The sequence below is a fragment of the Salmo trutta genome, chromosome 34 (assembly GCF_901001165.1).
Source record: "Salmo trutta chromosome 34, fSalTru1.1, whole genome shotgun sequence".
Taxonomy (NCBI): domain Eukaryota; kingdom Metazoa; phylum Chordata; class Actinopteri; order Salmoniformes; family Salmonidae; genus Salmo; species Salmo trutta.
The window spans coordinates 8,487,565-8,506,122 of NC_042990.1; the positions used below are offsets into that span (position 1 = coordinate 8,487,565).

Here is an 18,558-nt window from a genome sequence, read left to right on the forward strand (position 1 = left end):
ATGTCTTTGTGAGACGCAGAGTAGGTGAACGGATGATCTCTGCATGTGTAGTTCCCACCGTGAGGCATGGAGGAGGTGTGATGGTGTGGGGGTGCTTTGCTGGTGACACTGCCTGTGATTTATTTAGAATTCAAGGCACACTTAACCAGCATGGCTACCACAGCATTCTGCAGTGATACACAAGCCCATCTGGTTTGCGCTTAGTGGGACTATCATTTGTTTTTCAACAGGACAATGACCCAACACACCTCCAGGCTGTGTAAGGGCTATTTAACCAATAAGGAGAGTGATGGAGTGCTGCATCAGATGACCTCAATCCAATTGAGATGGTTTGGGATGAGTTGGACCGCAGAGTAAAGGAAAAGCAGCCATCAAGTGCACAGCCTATGGTGTAACTCCTTCCAGACTGTTGGAAAAGCATTCCAGGTGAAGCTGGTTGAGAGAATGCCAAGAGTGTGCAAAGCTGTCATCAAGGCAAAGGGTGGCTACTTTGAAGAATCTAATATATATATATATATATATATATATATATATATTACACTTTTTTGATTATTTCATAGTTCTGGTGTCTTCACTATTATTCTACAATGTAGACAATAGTACAAATAAAGAAAAACCCTTGAATGAGTAGTTGTATCCGAACTTTTGACTGGTACTGTATATACCTCACATGCAACTCATAATAAGAATTCATGTGTGAGTTATTATTTGGTTTTACATTATTCAGTATATTGGACTTGTACAGCACCAACACACAGGTTTTTGATACTGCCCCATCTCAGAGGTGACATACTGTAGAATTGGGGGACCAATGTTCTTTTGTGAATGTTCTCATATTTTTCCTGCTGACCGTACGGCCGTTGGAGTGGGCTATGGCTATGGCCGTCTGGGAGAGAGGAGGAGCTGTTTATGGCTCTTCAGCGGTGTCCGGTGCGCCCTAACCTGGGGTCCCCTGGATAAGCGACCACTGGGATCCGGCACAATTACGCACATCACCGCACCACTCACCCTCACCATGGGACCCATGCACCAGGAAAGCCTTCCCTTCTTCATTACCACCGCACCCGTACACAAGGTAATCCTCTGCCTCCCGTGGCTCCAACATCACAACCCCACCATCTTATGGTCGAGCAGGAAAATCATCGCCTGGGGACCAGGATGTCATCGCCTGGGAACCCTGTGGTTCCACGCCGGTTGAGTGCCTACCAGACCATCAATTGGTCCTTCTGCATCGTTGGCCCCAAGCATGACTTCTGCCACACTCAGAACAACGGGAAACTAGGAACTGGAAAATCTCAGACTTCAGTCGGGAACTCGGCCTCTTTCTAGGGCTCCGACCTGAAGATCACTGACGTCATGATTCAACCTTGTTTTTTTCAGAGTTCACAGTTACCTTGAAAGCACCATAAATACAGAGAATGGCAGACTTTGATGACAAAATTTGACCACAAAGGACCGCCGCCCAACGTTCTTGTTCATGTGAGCATACTGTAGCTGTCACATCCGCGCCCACTACGTCCTCTGGTGTTCATCTGGTGTCTTCCTAACCTTCAGTTCTCCCCCTGTATACACTCTCTCTCTCCCTTGGTGTGATTGTGTGGTTGGAGACAGGTGTGCTGGAGTCAGAGCAGATCCCGACCAGCTGCAAATCATCCCATAAATCAAGACCTCTACATATACTCATCCCTGCCACTTCCACTCTGCCAGATTGTAATCTCTGCTCAGTCAGATATCATTCTAGCCTTTTGTCAAGATCCTGTTGCTCTGCTTTGCTCGTTTTCCTGTCTTACACCATTTTTGTCCTCTCCTTGCAGTTACCGCTCTGTCTCCTGTTCCACATCTCACCACCAACCACCTTGCTCTGGATATCACTCACCACCATTACCTTGGATTCCCCTCGGGACCTGTTCCCCTGTTCTACTCAGCCAACTCCAACCTCTCTACACTCCTGGTTTGTGTTACACATCTGAGCTACCCCGGTTCTGCACTCCCCATTTCTTTGATCAATAAACCTTTTTGTGCATTCATCCCGTCTTCCTCTTCTGAGTCCGCTCTTGGGTCCCCCCCCCCTTCGCTCATCGTAACAGTAGCACAAGGTGAGTCCAAAAATGTACTGTATGCTGCTACATAAATGACGTAATATGCTAGGGAGATATGTAAATTGTAGTTAAGAAAGTAATATTAACTGTATGTTGTGTTAGCTGTTAGTAGCCCACGTGCCTAACCCTGATAATTTGGTCCATAACTTAGCCTAATATTCTGACTTGGTGATGCACATGTAGTCTATAGACTGTCTTAGAAAGAATACTGTAAGAACGGCCCATGTTCTGAATTCTGTCGCTGTACATTTCAAAAATGCTGAACAAATAGTTCCATTGCATTTGGAAAGTATTCAGACCCCTTGACCTTTTTCCACATTTGTTACCTTACAGCCTTTTTCTAAAATGGAGCAAATAGTTTTTTACATCATTCTGCACACAATACCCCATAATGACAAAGCAAAAAACAGGTTTTTAGTATTCTTTTCAACTTTATGAAGAAACTGAAATATGACATTTGCATAAGTCTTCAGACCCTTAACTCAGTACTTTGAAGTACCTTTGGCATCAATTACAGCCTCGAGTCTTCGGTATGACGCTACACGCTTGGCACACCTGTATTTGAGGAGTTTCTCCCATTCTTCTCTGCAGATCCTCAAGCTCTGTCAGGTTGGATGGGGAGCAACGCTGCACAGCTATTTTAAAGTCTATCTGGAGATGTTTGATTGGGTTCAAGGCCAGGCTCTGGCTGGGCCACTCAACAACATTCAGATTTGTCCCGAAGCCACTCCTGTGTTGTCTTGGCTGTGTGTTTGGGGTTGTTGTCCTGTTGAACCTTCACCCACAGTCTGAGGTCCTGTGGGCTCTGGAGCAGGTTTTCATCAAGGATCTCTCTGTACTTTGTTCCGTTCATCTTTTCCTCAATCCTGACTGGTCTCCCAGTCCCTGCCCCTGAAAAACATCCCCACGGCATGATGCTGCCACCACCAGATGTGACGCTTGGCATTCAGGCCAAAGAGTTCAATCTTGGTTTCATCAGACCAGAGAATCTTGTTTCTCATGGTCTGAGTCCTTTAGGTGTCTTTTGGGAAACTCCAAGCGAGCTGTCATGTGCCTTTTACTGAGGAGTGGCTTCCATCTGGCCACTCTACCATAAAGGCCTGATTGGTGGAGTGCTGCAGAGTTGGTTGACCTTCTGGAAGGTTCTCCCATCTCCACAGAGGAACTCTGGAGCTGTGTCAGAGTGATCATCGAGTTCTTGGTCACCTCCCTGACCAAGGCCCTTCTCCCCTGATTGCCCAGTTTGGCCGGGCGGCCAGCTCTAGCAAGAGTCTTGGTGGTTCCAAACTTCTTCCATTTAAGAGTGATGGAGGCCACTGTCTTCCTGGGGAACTGCAATGCTGCAGACATTTTTTGGTACCCTTCCCCAGATTTGTGTCTCGTCATAATCTTGTCTCGGAGCTCTACGGACAATTCCTTCAACCTCATGGCTTGGTTTTTGCTCTGACATACACTGTCAACTGTGGGACCTTATATAGACAGGTGTGTGTGTGTGTGCCTTTATAAATCATGTCCAATCAATTGAATTTACCACAGGTTGATTCCAATCAAGTTGTAACAACATCTCAAGGATGATCAATGGAAACAGGATGCACCTAAGCTCATTTTCAAGTCTCATAGCAAAGTGTCTTTCTGTTTTTTTTTCAAAAAACAGTTTTCGCTTTGTAATTATGGGGTATTGTGTGTAGACCACTATAAAAAAAAATAATAATAATGGAATCCATTTTAGAATACGACTGTAACGAAAGAAAATGTGGAAAAAGGAAATGGTCTGAATAATTTCCGAACGGACTTCGTCTGTCCTAGCTCGCTCATTAATGTCTTAATCGAAATTACTGATTGTTTCTTATTTGCTCGTTGTCCCCTTATGCCATAGTTTGTACATCTCAATTGTCAGTAGAAACCACATTTGTTGAAGCAAGTCAGCCATATCAGCTATGTCTTTTTTAAAAGGCAGTAAATGAGGCTGAATGAACTGTTTCACTGCCAGACAAGGCTCCGCTGATAGCCAGGTGTAGCAGTGATAAGGTGTTGGGACAGCTTTATGTAGCGACTAACAGTTTATTTGCCACTGTTATAGTGCAATTTGTGTTGTTGTGTACTGGCATTGCTGGCATGCATCAACAAAAACAAGTTATTTACTGGCTAAATTCGCCACTGACCATGTATGAGGCACCATTTCACCATCTTGGTAATCTAATAATGAATAGTGATCTCTACTGTAAAGCAGCATGTAAATGGAGGGTATGGGGACACTAATAAATCCCTTTAATACACCAACTTTAAAGCTTTGTGTCAAACCTCAAATGACAATTATTTATTATCTACCTTTTGAATACTCATAATACACCACTAGAGAAGTGTACAGTAGGCATTCTGGCATCTCTACTTTTTCTAGCCCCTGAACTACTGTAGGTAAGACAAGTCTATAATAAATACACTGCTGAAAATATTTTTTTTACTTTTGACACTATTAATTCAATGGTTTCCTGATGTTCGGATATACACTTTTTTTCTCAAATAACTAGCCTAGAGACAGCACTGATAAGCAGAAATGTACAAAACACACTGAGGATTATGTACAGGTGTAGGATTTTATTTTATCTCTTGTTTCTGAGAATATTTCTGCACTGCAAATTGCAGATATGTTACATGATATACATAAATTAATTGAAAACCCACACTAACACACAGTTAATTAACAGTATTGCACTTTTCATGTAGCCTAAACTTGGCCAGGTAACAGCTTAACCACCAATCAAGCAACATTTGATTTAAGGACTAAAGTTCAAATCCTGTTGCTGTAACAATTTTCCCAGTATTAAGATCCAACACCTGTAGCCTACTGAGAAGTGAAGAGGCGTGAACTGAATATATCTGACATGTTTTTCATTAGACTCAGTTGCGGATTTGGTTTGTTTTACACCATAGCATAAAAAATGTATGTACAAATAAAGATGTGAATATCAGCAGTAATCTCCTGTAAACCCGTCACAATACAGTTTCTCCTCCTTTTATCAATGCCAGCAAAAAATACTTGTTGTTCAGAGACATATTTAAGGAACTTTTGAGTTTCTTAAAGATACTGTTTCACAAGGGGGATTTTGTCTCACATATTCTTCTTTGAGTCTTATTACAGTTAGCATCCAACCAACTCTTGCCGTCTTTAGTACCACCCGGTTCCCCCATTCTAGCACAGTCTTCACCGCCGGGATTTTCTCCTTTCCAGTCATCAGGCTCCTGGTTACCAAGCCAGAAGCTATGGAGTGAAGGATGATAATACATAAGAGGTATGATCATAATACGTTTTCATCTAGGGTGATTGTATTATGATATTGATTTGAACATGCATTCAAACCTTGTGCTTAGCGATGAACCATCCACCCATAACCACTCGTTCTCTTTTATACTGTCCGTCAGCCCAATCCAGAACTTCTCTTCAGGCTCCGTAGTTATTTTTGAACCAATTTTCTGATCTAAGAATTTCTTCACCAGAAACATTGTTTGGAGAATTATGTCAAGATTGATTGTCATTTGTATGTTAGTAGAGGAAAGGAAAAATGTGCATCAAAACAACTGAGAGAATCAATAATAGTCATACCTGCTCCTCTAGGCTCCCTATGATGACAAGGTGTCCCCCCCTGGTGATACACTCATCCCGACTCTGAGCCCAGGTCAGTTCATCAGGGGAGAAGTAATAGCACTTCCCCCCATAATACTCCCAGTCTTTAGCACAGTTCATAGGTTTAGGATAGTCTTTATTCCCTGTGGAGAGAACAGATATAACCATTGTCAGTGCCCCGTACACTACACTGATCTCTATGCCTACCTATAGTCAAATGCCTTTTGTTTTTATGTTACTAATGGTGTACAATCCATGTGGATATGAGACATACTGTAGGATTATCTCACAACTATTCAAGTATGCTATATTGTTGCATCAATGAATAAGGAGGGCCTAAAACAAAAATAGACTGCCTCTGAAGTTGACAACTTGATTTGAAGTGGTTTTGAGTTTAACTCAGGATTGCTATCTGAAACAGGTTTTTATCTTGGGTCATAATACAACCTACTACATCTGAGTAAACATTCCCTCGTAGTATAATCTCATCTGTGTTTGTAGGGTGCAGTTTTCTGCTTTCTCAGTTCTTCATTTTGTTGCCAAACTGTTGTGAATAAAGATAATTATGCTTTTTCGCAGGTTGAAGTTTATTGCCATGAATCCTGCCCTGAAGGCAGAACTGAGTGATTTCTGCTAGTTGGGCCACACAAAGGTTATGAAAACAAAATGAGCTGTTTGGTCTTCATTTAAGGTTTGGGCTAGCAGTGTGTTTAAGATTAGTGTTAAGGTTAGGGTTAGGTTTAGAATCAGATTTTATGACTTTGTGGGTGTGCGAGCTGGTGACCATGCTGCAGAGCTGCCTCCAGGGCAAGATTCATGACAAATGCCAACCTGCATCATTTTCACAGCGTGACATAGGAATCCATACTTTTAGGAATTATCCAACACTGTGAGTGTTTTAGCAATAACAAAAGCTGCAATTTTTTCTAATATTATTTTATAAGGATGAAAATGTCACTGGATCCAATGGAAAGGCTGTATTAATGGTAGACAATACAATTTAATTGGAGGGTCATATGTGTCAACACTCACCTGCACATTCCTTCTCCTGAAGCTCTTTGATCTTGTCTTGCAGTTCTTGAAGCTCTCTGGTTTTGATCATTAAAGCTAGTTGCCAAAAGATAACAGTTCTGACTCATGTTCCCTACATCCAGCTACATATAAACAACAGTTATATTAGAAAACCGATGTGAACATTTTCTTTAAAAGCTTTTTCCAAACCTGTAAGATTTCGATCGCAAGCCGCTTGCAGAATTTGGAGCTCTGTGTTTTCGGTTGGCAGGTTGCTGATATCTGATTGCAAAAATACATACATTTTAAATTTGTAGGAATCTGACCAACATTCTTCTGCATAATAATGTAATATTAGTTGATTGTGAAAAGTATTACAAATGACTATTCATTTTATTCACCAACATTTTTATACGGGATCTTGTATCAGTTACAGAAATTAGACAATGACCTGGCATGAAACATTAATCCATTTGAAGAAGTACTGTGGGGATTTTCCAGCTCTTGTGCTAAAAATGTGCCTAGATATTTCTGTATATTCACAGCTCTGGAGAAGAGCCTCTATGAATCTGTCTCCGATATAGAGTCTGCTTTAGACTAGCCACCTCCACTATCTAGGTCACTTACACAGGAAGACAAGTCCAATGACTGTCCCCATCAGAAGAAAACAGAGAGTCACCAGGACCACTTTGACAGGGTCATATCCACCTGGTTTGACCTTTGACCCCTTCTGAGAATCAGGGTCACCAGCTGAGGAGAGAGAGAGAGAGAGAATGAATTAAACTGACAGCCTGTAAGACTCACTACGTCATTTTATTGTATGTTAGACATGAAATCATCAAACATGAAGAAAAGGTACGCTGTGGGTGTCTTTCAAAATGCATACTACCGTACTTAGTGCATGCAAATTGGAGCAAGGGAGGGTCAGAGTATGATTCCAAATGGAGCATGGAGGGCACTTCTCAAATGCGTACTCCGTTTGTACATACTTTGAAGCATGCATCGATGCAAGCTTCAGAAAGTATACAATGAAATATGACGCAACCACAACATCATTTTAACTGAAGCGAGAGAAAATACACTCCGGCTAAATCATTGAGTCGACAAACAATCCGTAGTGGGCGCAGAGGCGGTCGGGGTGTTGGGCGAAGGCCACAGTAGGGAAGATGGTGGAAAAGGAAATAAGGAAGAAAGTGGAGCATATTATGAATAAACATGGAGTGGGTGATTACACAGGCCTTCTGAAAGATCTAGTGAAGAAGAAGAAGGACAGATAAAAAGGAAAGACATGGAAGATTTTTAGTGAATATTTAATGGAGGATCACACAGAACTTTTGGAAGAGCTTGAGGAGGAAATGGGACAGGAGGAGAGTGAGGATCAATTAAATGTGGCGGCAGGTGCAGTGATGACTGCTGCGTAGAAGTTGAGTGTAGAGGGAAGTAGTGAGGTGAAGAAGGTGGGCGTCAAGTACAAAAACAGGGATACGTTCTTCAGTAGTTCAGAGATGGAACTTGAGAGTGAGGAACCTGCGGCGAAGATTGCGGAGTAAGGGCTTTGTCCAAAGACTGATAAGGATGATTTTGGCCCAGTGGGGGTGAGATTTGCAGAGAGAATTGATTTATTTTATTTAACTAGGTAGAGACCGTTAAGAGCAAATTCTTATTTACCATGACATCTTACACAGGCCAAACTCTAACCAGGATGACACTGGGCCAATTGTGCGCCACCCTATGGGACTCCCGATCACAGCCGGTTGTGATACAGCCCAGAATCGAACCAGGGTCTGTAGTGACACCACAAGCACTGTGATGCAGTGCCTTAGACCTCTGCGCCACTCGGGAGCCCGAAGGGAATGGATCCTTGTTGTTTGGTTGATCCATATGTTGGGTGGAGGAGATGTTGGGGACTGTTGAGTTGGTGAAAGTAACTTGGAATGGACTCATGGATTTATTATGTTTCCTCCCCCCAGAGGAAGAGGGCGCTCCGGATTACGAGATTAGGGACAAGAATTGTGCCGTGCTTTGCTCTCCGGAGCAAGGCGCCGTTGAAAGGAGTGATAACGAGAGTGGCATTAAGTGTTGGAGGAGCAGTTGAAATGGAAGATTCCCAGTGTCTGTGACACCCGCCACTTGATGAGACGTAGATACGGTGGGCAAACGGAGAAGACATCATCTGTCATGCTGAGTTTTGATGCAGAGTCGTTACCAAATAAGGTCAAGGTAGGAAGTGTCAGTTATCACGTGAGAGTTTATGTTATGAAAATATTACTGTGTTTTAGCTGTCATGTTTATGGGCATATTGCAGCAGTGTGTAGGAGGGACATGCCCAGATGTGAGAAGGGTGCAGGACGGCATGAGACGAAGGAATGTGTGGAGAAAGTTGTGTATGTTAGGTGTGAAGGTGATCATGGGGATGCAGATCGGAGGTGTCCGGGGAGAGAAAGGCAGATTGAGGTTGCCAGGGTTAGAATAGAACAGAAAGTGTTGTATGCCTAAGCAGTGAGGAGAGTGGTGAGAAAGATGGGTACAGGGTGAGGGCATTGCTGTGAGTAGGCAGAGATTAAGAGTGATGGGTAGAATAGGTGCTTCAGTACGGTGGGCTTTTTAGCATTTATAGGCATGGTTGTTAATTGTACTGCAGAAATTAATTGAAAGTCACAGAAAATAGTTGTGGCAGCAGCAGAGAAGTACCTGGGATTGCTCACCTGCTCTTTCTATATTTCTATATGCAAAAGGGGGTGCACCTCAATATTAGGAAGGTGTTCCTCATGTTTTGTATACTTAGTGTGACTCATAGGAACATGGATTTTTGACAAAAAAGCTCAAATAGAATCTGTTCTGCATCTTGTAAACCTTTTTTCCACCCATATGTAGGAAACTTCCTCATTGTTTTGCCTAGCTTGCACTTTGCACTGACTTCATCTGACCCACACAATCCCACGCATATTCACCCACCCACACACATTCACACACACGTACCATTAGTGTCGGTAGATTGTTGGTTGCGTCCGTCTTTGGGAATTGAGATTTCAGAGTACGTGGTGTCATTCACTGTGGATGCTGTTGCTGGAATGCAACCATGAAAGTGTGAGCACAAGACAAAACTCCTCTCTTCACATTGGCTGTTCCTGAACCAGCATTTTTAACACTCAGTTTATTCGTTTTTGTTTTTAGCACCTTGGTCCTGTTTTCACAAGAATGCGGTATAATTCTGTACAAACTCAAAACAGATCATGAAAAAGGCTGTCGTTTCAAAACTTTAAGCACATTTTCAATTGACTAAGTACAACACACAAATCACACAGTAACCTTTTCACCAAACCTGATCACTGTTTCATCTAGAAATACCTTTCATATAAAGTCATTGCCTTTTCACAATGCAATCCTCACAATACTTTTCATATGATTCTCTTTTCATTTGTTTAAATACATTTGACCATCACGTCATCCAACTGTGTTTAATGGCTGACCACTTAACCGTTTGGTAAACCTATGAATTTTAAACTGGTTTGTCCACTATCAATGGATTTTGAGAACTACAGAAATAAAATGTGTGTTTTGTAAAGTATAAACATCTAAATGACATGTATGATGCATGATAACCATACATAATGACTACTAGTTATTGCTAATTGATTTCAACATGGAACAGGAAAGACGGCAAGGGAAAGGTGGAAATCAAAGAGCTTGTGGACAAGGGGCTTGTTAGAGAGGTGGGCATGGGCCCCATCAAAGAGGTGGACATCAGAGAGAGGGAGGCAGACGGCAGGGAACTGTTGTGTCTAATGAAATCAGGGTCATCATCGTTGAACATGTGATAAACAGAGGCCTTACCATGGCAGAGGCTGACAGATTAGTTCACCCCAATCTGAAAAGGTCAATTGTCAATTTGATCCTGAGAAAATTTCACCAAGAAAACCGGTAAGTCTTGAGGATATGCACTATGCTTTACATTTACAGTAAATTACATATTGTAATGCATGTAAATTCACAAAACATTACAGAATTCTTACAATATGATCTATTGACAGTATACTCTGTTCTCCCCTCAGAACCGACAGAAGACCCCATGGCCGTGTGCTGACCGATCAGCAGGAGTGGGCAGCGGTGGAAATGGTGAGGGCCAGGAATGACATACGGCTGTCCGAAATAAAGCAGGCCATTGAGGAGAACGATGACCCCTTTGCCAATGTGACATCCATCAGCCTACCAACAATGGCCCACCTTTTGAAGAGGCACCAGGTATCTATGGAACACATTTACCTGGTGCCTTTTGAGAGAAACAACGACCGGGTGAAACAACTGCAGGCCGAGTATGTTCAGGTACAGCACTATATACTGTATTACTGTTACATGACAATATCATATTGTAACTATACTGTAAAAAGAACTAACCAAAATATATTTTAGAGGGTGATGCTGCTGTGAACCATCACAAATATATATTTGTTGATGAAGTGGGCTTCAACCTGGCCAAATCTCAGCGCCGTGGGCGGAAACTCATCGTCCAACTGGCAACCATCCAAGTGCCTGGACAATGTGGGGGAAACTTCTCAATGTACGCAGCTATTTCTGAGGATGGTGTGGCAGGATATAGTACATTACTTGGATCCTACAACGCTGCACATCTCACTGTGTTTCTCAATGAAATTGAGCAGGCCTGTCAAGGTGAAGGGGTAACCTATGTCACTGAGTGTGACAATGTCAGGTTCCCCCCTGCAGAGGGGGTTCAGGCATGGTTTTGGGCCCATCCCCAATTCATGGCCCTATACTCTTCTTTGCTCAACCCTATTGAGGAATCTTTTTCAGCATGGAGGTGGAAGCTGTACGATCGCCATCCCTATGAGCGTGCCGCTCTACTTCTGGCCATGAATGAGGCATTCGACGACATCAATGCAGACCAATGTCAAGCTTGGATTAGCCATGTCAAAAGGTTTTTCCTGCGGTGCATGAATAATGAGGACATTCACTGTGATGTGGATGAGAATTTATGGCCAAATGCTCAAGACAGGCTTCATGCAAACGACTGGGTGCTAAACCTCATGTTTTATTTTCATTCATTTCATTACTTAGTTTCATTTACATTTACGATTATATCTGGAAAACATGTATTTTTTTGCATGAATAATTGTAGAGGATATCTTCATTGATCACACCTTTGATTACACATTGAATAGATATTATGGAAATTATAGCATTTCTGTCAATTCTGTTGGGTCATTTAAGTGTATTGCCTAACGTGAAAACTGTCATTTACAGTACTGCAGCATTTTACTTTCAGCACTTCTAAGGGCGATTTGAAACACGTGTCTTGCTTTGTTTTCTATTGGATTAACTGGTAGTTAAAACGACTAAATTGAAAATATATTATTATGTTATGTTGATTAAACCAATGTTCTCATTACATTTCACAATAAACAGATTTTGAATCAATGGTTGTGTGGTGAGAGATGTTTACAATCCAAATGAATGCACAATGACAGGTTTTGAGTGAAAGACTGAGTTACAAGTGTGACCAGTTTAGAGTGTTGGAATCGGCTAAACTTTGAACATTGAGATATGAAATAAATGATAGAGACGAAGCCTTGAATAGAAAGTCTGTAGCAAGCCAGAAGGCTTTGGAATGTGTTTGGAGGAGAAGAGAACGATGTGTTGATATAGGGAAGATGGATGAATAGCTGGGGATTAGGTGAAGGAGGGGTTGAGGTCAGGAGGTGAGGGCTGAGGTCAGTTCCCCTTAAGGGAGTAATCAGGGTTAGTATCTGGTTACCTTCTTTCTCTTGGGCATAAACTAAGGATTGGAGAGAGGGAGTGTCTTAAGTAGGATGTATATAACTGTGATGTGAGAAGTTTTGCTGTCTGATTACAGCTGTACAGAACCTTTGGGAAGAATTAAACTTGGTTAAAGCTTCTCTAGTGTCTGTGGGTTATTTACTCTGAAAAATAAGAACCTAACGAGTTGTGTACTAAGAGTTGTGAAAATGTACCAGATACTTGTGAAAATTTGACCAAAGCGACAAAGTAAAACTGCAATGTAAAATAATCAGCACAGATCACTGATAAGGCATGAAGCGTACATGAAGTATTGCATGCAAACCAGCTAACAAATATGTTTCCTGCAAACCTTTTGAATTGTAGTCTCTAAAATGTCTTTGTGATGTAAGTCATTTTTGTCCTAGCGAACATGTTTTGACGTAGGGTATCAATATGTGTTGTCAAATAAAGTCAATGTAGTATAAATATAATTTTAAAGGGGCCATCTGGGGATTTTTTGGTAAACTGCTGAGGGATGGGGCTGGAGGAATGTAACCACTCAAGTTCATAGACGGCACTATGGGAGCGAGGACAGACCATCCATGACCATGAGATACAAATGATAGTTTTAACCATGATTTGAAGCCAAATGGAGTTTGTTTACAATTACATTGTATATAAACAATGGGGTAAAACAAGCTTACATTTGTTCTGATGGGGTAATACAGTTGAACTAAGCTGATGAGACGTTTATAAGTAATTTTCTTCAAGAATCAACAGCTATATAGCATTCATTTAAAAAACGGATCCTAGATTGCCCCTTAAATATTACGGATATATATATTGGCAGATAGAGGAAGCTTTATGTTGAACATTCTCCACACCCTGAGCATACAGCCTTGATTATAAAAATAGATTTTAGTGACAGATTTTAGTTTAGTGCTTACCACCATCTTTTCCTTCAGTCCTTTGTTGCTTTTTGAACTTCACATCAGCGTAGACTATTCCTTCAGACATACTGATCTAAACACTCATACCAGACACTTATTACATCAACCCAAATAGACACTTATTTTATATGATGGGGACTGAGGGAGGGACTGTGTTGAAAGAAAAAAACAGCAGTTGCACAATGACATGACTTCTCTTTTCTCTTTGCAGCATTAATTTAACTAACCAACTAAATTCAGTTATTAATACAAGTACTAATTAATAAGTGGTAGGCATATTGATATTGTAAAGACCTTAACCCAACACGTAGCAACCTTGTATTCCACACTGGAAATCACCAAGCTGCTGAATGGCGTTATTGTTGTAAACCTACCATAACAGCAAGTGGTACACACACACGCAGACGCACACACACACAGCTGATAGAGCTTTCCTGCCTGACACTGAATTGGCTCTAGATCTTCTCATCTATTGTTATATCTCTGGTAGACAATCACACTCCTTTTAAACGCCTTAGAGTTCAAAATAGAACAAATCCTTGGTTCCCTATAGAACTTTCAGATCTCATTATGATGAGAAATTAGGCCTGGGATAAGGCTTGAAAAACTGACTCTGTCACGTCCTGACCATAGTAAGTTGTTATTTTCTATGGTAGAGTAGATCAGGGCGTGACGGGGTTTTTCTAGTTTAGTTTTTCTATGTTATGTTCTAGTTTTGTATTTCTATGTTGGATTGTTCTAGTTTTTGTATTTCTATGTTGGACTTTGTTTGAGATTATCTCCAATTAGAGGCAGCTGGTCATCGTTGTCTCTAATTGGAGGTCATATTTAAGTGGGTGTTTGTCCCACCTGGGTTTGTGGGAGATTAATTTTGAGTAGTGTATGTTTCACCTCTGTGTCATGGTTTGTTGTTTTTCATTCAGTTTATTTATGTATTGCATAGTTTCACAGTATAAATAAAATGTGAAACGCTGCACTTTGGTCTGCTCATTCCTACGACAGCTGTGACAGACTCGGTAACTGACTGGCAGTGTTTCAGGCTATTGTGAAATACTGTAGATGTACTTCCTCAATGAAGAAAGCTACCTCAAGCTACTTTCTAAGTTCTATCTCAGAGTCTGCTGGTGATCTGTCAAAATGTTGGAAAATAGATAATGCACTGAAGCGTGGCCTAAAGTTGTCAGACTCTTTAAATCAGCATTTTATGATGCTTTTAATCAGCATTTTATCTTGGCAAGCTTTTTATTTGAAAGACATTGTGGTTTACTTGACACAGGTCACTGAGTCGACTGCTCTTTCCTCTCTCAGCCTTTACTTGGCTGGATGGAAGATCAGCCAACTTCTAGAGAATCTTTTTCAGTTCAACAACATTTTACTTGTGATGTGCTAGATGCCTTGCTTAAGAAAGAATCAACTGGGGTTCATTTGCTGTGGCTTTCTTGCTACAGCTGAGTCATTGACACATTTATCTGATTTATCTCGGGTGCTATCCCCAGGGTTTGGAAGGCAGCCCGTGTGCTCCCTCTCCACAAAGGTGGTAACCCCCCCGACCTAAATAATTATCGCCCTATCTTGAAATTGTCTTGCTTAGTAAAAATGGTAGAATCATTAATCAACTGTCATCTTAGATTCTTCCTAGCTATGAGATGTATTCTAATTGTTCACCAGTCTGGTTTCAGGGCGGGTCATAGCATCATCTCGGCTGCAACCTTGGTGTTAAATGATGTGGTAAAGGGTATGGATAGGAGGAGTCACTGTGCTGTCCTCTTTATTGACTTATTGAAGGCTTTTGATACTGTTGACCACTCTTTATTGATTCAAAGATTGTCTGCAATCAGTATGGATCAGGCATCATGTGATTGGTTCGAAGATTACAAAAACAACGTGGCTGACATGGCTGAATGACATCTGTAATCACTGGCAAAAAGTTTTTTTTCTGATGGTGTAAAGTCAATTTTCCTAGATATTACGAAAGGTGTCCCACAGGGATTGATTTTAGGTCTTGTACTTTTTCTGGTTAATTAAAACAATGTTGGTCTATCTGCAGAGAAATGTTACATATACCAGTATGCAGATGACACTGTTGTGTATGCTGTTGCCCCCACAGCTGACCAGGCTCTTTTGGAGCTTCAATCTACCTTCATTGCTTTGCAGAAACCCTTTGTTGAACTGAAATTGGTACTTAATGCAGGTAAAACCAAGTCTATGTTATTCTCCAAATCACGTAAAAATGTATCTGATGATTTATGCATATGTACGTTTGATGATGCCCTCGTTGATAGTGTCCCCGCTTGTAAAAATCTGGGTATCTGGATTGACGAACTGCTGTCTTTCAAAAAGCTTGTTGATGACATAAGAAATTAAGATTTAAAGTGGGCTTCTTTAATAGGAATAGGTCATGGCTTTCATTAAATAGCAGTCAGTCAACATACCAATTATAAACTATGGCAATATTGTCTATGTGAATGCGCTGCCACTGGTATTTATTTATTATGGCGGATAGGTTCAGTACACATCACTGCATTCTATATCAGAATGCAAATAGTCTGGGTAGCCATTTGATTAGATGTTCAGGAGTCTTATGGCTTGGTGGTAGAAGCTGTTTAGAAGCCTCTTGGAGCAGAGAGAACAGTCTTCGACTAGGGTGGCTGGAGTCTTGGACAACTTTTAGGGCCTTCCTCTGACACTGCCTGGTATAGAGGTCCTGGATGGCAGGAAGCTTGGCCCCAGTGATGTACTGGGCCATACGCACTACCCTCTGTAGTGCCTTGCGGTCGAAGGCCGAGCAGTTGACATACCAGGCAGTGATGCAACCCGTCAGGATGCTCTTGATGGTGCAGCTGTAAAACTTTTTGAGGATCTGGGTACCCATGCCAAATGTTTTCAATTTCCTGAGGGGGAATAGCTTTTGTCATGCCCTCTTCACGACTGTCTTGGTGTGCTTAGACCATGTTAGTTTGTTGGTGATGTGGACACCAAGGAACTTGAAGCTCTCAACCTGCTCCACTACAGCCCTGTAGATGAGAATGGGGGCATGCTCGGCCCTCCTTTTCCTGTAGTCCACAATCATCTCCATTGTCTTGATCACGTTGAGGGAGAGGTTGTTGTCCTTGCACCACACGGTCAGGTCTCTGACCTCCTCTCTGTAGGCTGTCTCATCGTTGTCGGTTGTGTCATCGGCAAACTTAATAATGGTGTTGGAGTCGTGCCTGGCCATGCAGTCATGAGTGAACAGGGAGTACAGAAGGGGACTGAGCACGCACCCCTGAGGGGCCCCCGTGTTGAAGATCAGCGTGACGGATGTGTTGTTACCTACCCTTACCACCTGTGGGTGGTCCTTCAGGAAGTCCAGGATCCAGTTGCAGAGGGCGGTGTTTAGTCCCAGGGTCCTTAGCGTAGTGATGAGCTTTGAGGGCACTATGGTGTTGAACGCTGAGCTGTAGTCAATAAATAGCATTCTCACATAGGTGTTCCTTTTGTCCAGGTGTGAAAGGGCAGTGTGGAGTGCAATAGAGATTGCATCATCTGTGGATCTGTTGGTGCGGTATGCAAATTGGGGTGGGTCTAGGGTTTCTGGGATAATGGTGTTGATGTGAGCCATGATCAGCCTTTCAAAGCATTTCATGGCTACAGACATGAGTGCTACGGGTCGGTAGTCATTTATGCAGGTTACCTCAGTGTTTTTGGGCACAGGGACTATGGTTGTGCGCTTGAAACATGTTGGTATTACAGACTCGGTCAGGGAGAGGTTGAAAATGTCAGTGAAGACACTTGCCTGTTGATCAGCACATGCTCGGAGTTAACGTCCTGGTAATCCGTCTGGCCCTGCGGCCTTGTGAATGTTGACCTGTTTAAAGGTCTTGCTCACATCGGCTGCGAAAGGTGTGATCACACAGTCGCCCAGAACAGCTGATGCTCTCATGCATGTTTCAGTGTTATTTGCCTCGAAGCGAGCACAGAAGTTATTTAGCTCATCTGGTAGGCTTGTGTCACTGGGCAGCTCTCAGCTGTGCTTCCATTTGTAGTCTGTAATAGTTTCTAAGCCCTGCCACATCCGACGTGCGTTGGAGCCGGTGTAGGATGATTCAATCTTAGTCCTGTCTTGACTCTTTGCCTGTTTGATGGTTCGTCGGGATAGCGGGATTTCTTATAAGCTTTCGGGTTAGAGTACCGCTCCTTGAAAGCTGCCTGTAATCCATGGCTTCTGGATGGGGTATGTAGGTACAGTCACTGTGGGGACAACGTCATCAGTGCACTTATTGATGAAGCCAGTGACTGATGTGGTGTAATCCTCAATGCCATCAGAAGAATCCCAAGAATCAGGAGAAAATAATTATGGTCAGATTTTCCAAATGGAGGGCGGGGGAGAGCTTTGTACGCGTCTCTGTGTGTGGAGTAAAGGGGGTCTTGAGTTTTTTTTCCCCCCTCTGGTTGCACATTTAACATGCTGATAGAAATGAGGTAAAACTGATTTAAAGTCCCTGGCCACTAGGAGCGCCACCTCTGGATAAGCATTTTCCTGTTTGCTTATGGCGGTATACAGCTCATTGAGTGCGGTTTTAGTGCCAGCATCAGTCTGGTGGTATGTAGACAGCTATGAAAAATACAGATGAAAACTCTCTAGGTAGATAGTGTGGTCTACAGCTTATCATGAGATACTCTACCTCATGCTAGCAAAACCTTGAAACGTCCTTAGATATCGTGCACCAGCTGTTGTTTACAAATATGCATAGGCCCCCGCTCCATGTCTTACCAGAGGCTGCTGTTCTATCCTGCGGATAGTGTATAACCCGCCAGCTTTATGTTACTAATGTCATCGTTCAGCCACGATTCTGTGAAACATAAGATATTACAGTTTTTAATGTCCCGTTGATAGGATATACATGTTTTTAGTTCGTCCCATTTATTTTCCAGTGATTTAACGTTAGCTAACAGTACGAAAGGCGAAGGAAAATAGGCCACTTGTAGCCTGATCCTCACAAGGCACCCTGAACTCTTTCTGCAAAATCTCTGTTTCTTTCTCCAGTAAATGACGGGGATGAGGGCCTGTACGGGTGTTTGGATTATATCATTCCCGTCCGACTCATTAAAGGAAAAATCTTTGTCTTGTCTCATTCATGCA

General features: G+C 42.2%; 1 protein-coding gene across 1 annotated transcript; it reads right to left on the minus strand.

Annotated features, from left to right (window-relative positions):
• Positions 1-4,674: 4,674 nt before the first annotated feature.
• LOC115173466 (CD209 antigen-like protein D) lies at positions 4,675-13,579 on the minus strand. Its single transcript, XM_029731547.1, has 8 exons — positions 13,434-13,579; positions 9,712-9,798; positions 7,360-7,482; positions 6,943-7,014; positions 6,754-6,828; positions 5,701-5,864; positions 5,458-5,585; positions 4,675-5,358 (listed from the first exon to the last, which is right to left on the minus strand). The coding sequence occupies exons 1-8, from the start codon at positions 13,501-13,503 to the stop codon at positions 5,190-5,192; spliced, it is 888 nt and encodes a 295-aa protein (XP_029587407.1). The 5' UTR covers positions 13,504-13,579; the 3' UTR covers positions 4,675-5,189.
• Between the last annotated feature and the right edge of the window lie 4,979 nt (positions 13,580-18,558).

Bases quoted from the DNA above. Each gene is read 5' to 3' on its own strand.
- LOC115173466 (XM_029731547.1), bottom strand. From the start codon at position 13,503: ATGTCTGAAGGAATAGTCTACGCTGATGTGAAGTTCAAAAAGCAACAA. The intron at 5,586-5,700 runs GTATGACTATTA...TTTCTGGTGAAG, and splicing joins TAGGGAGCCTAGAGGAGCAG to AAATTCTTAGATCAGAAAAT. The intron at 5,359-5,457 runs GTTTGAATGCAT...TTCACTCCATAG, and splicing joins GGTTCATCGCTAAGCACAAG to CTTCTGGCTTGGTAACCAGG.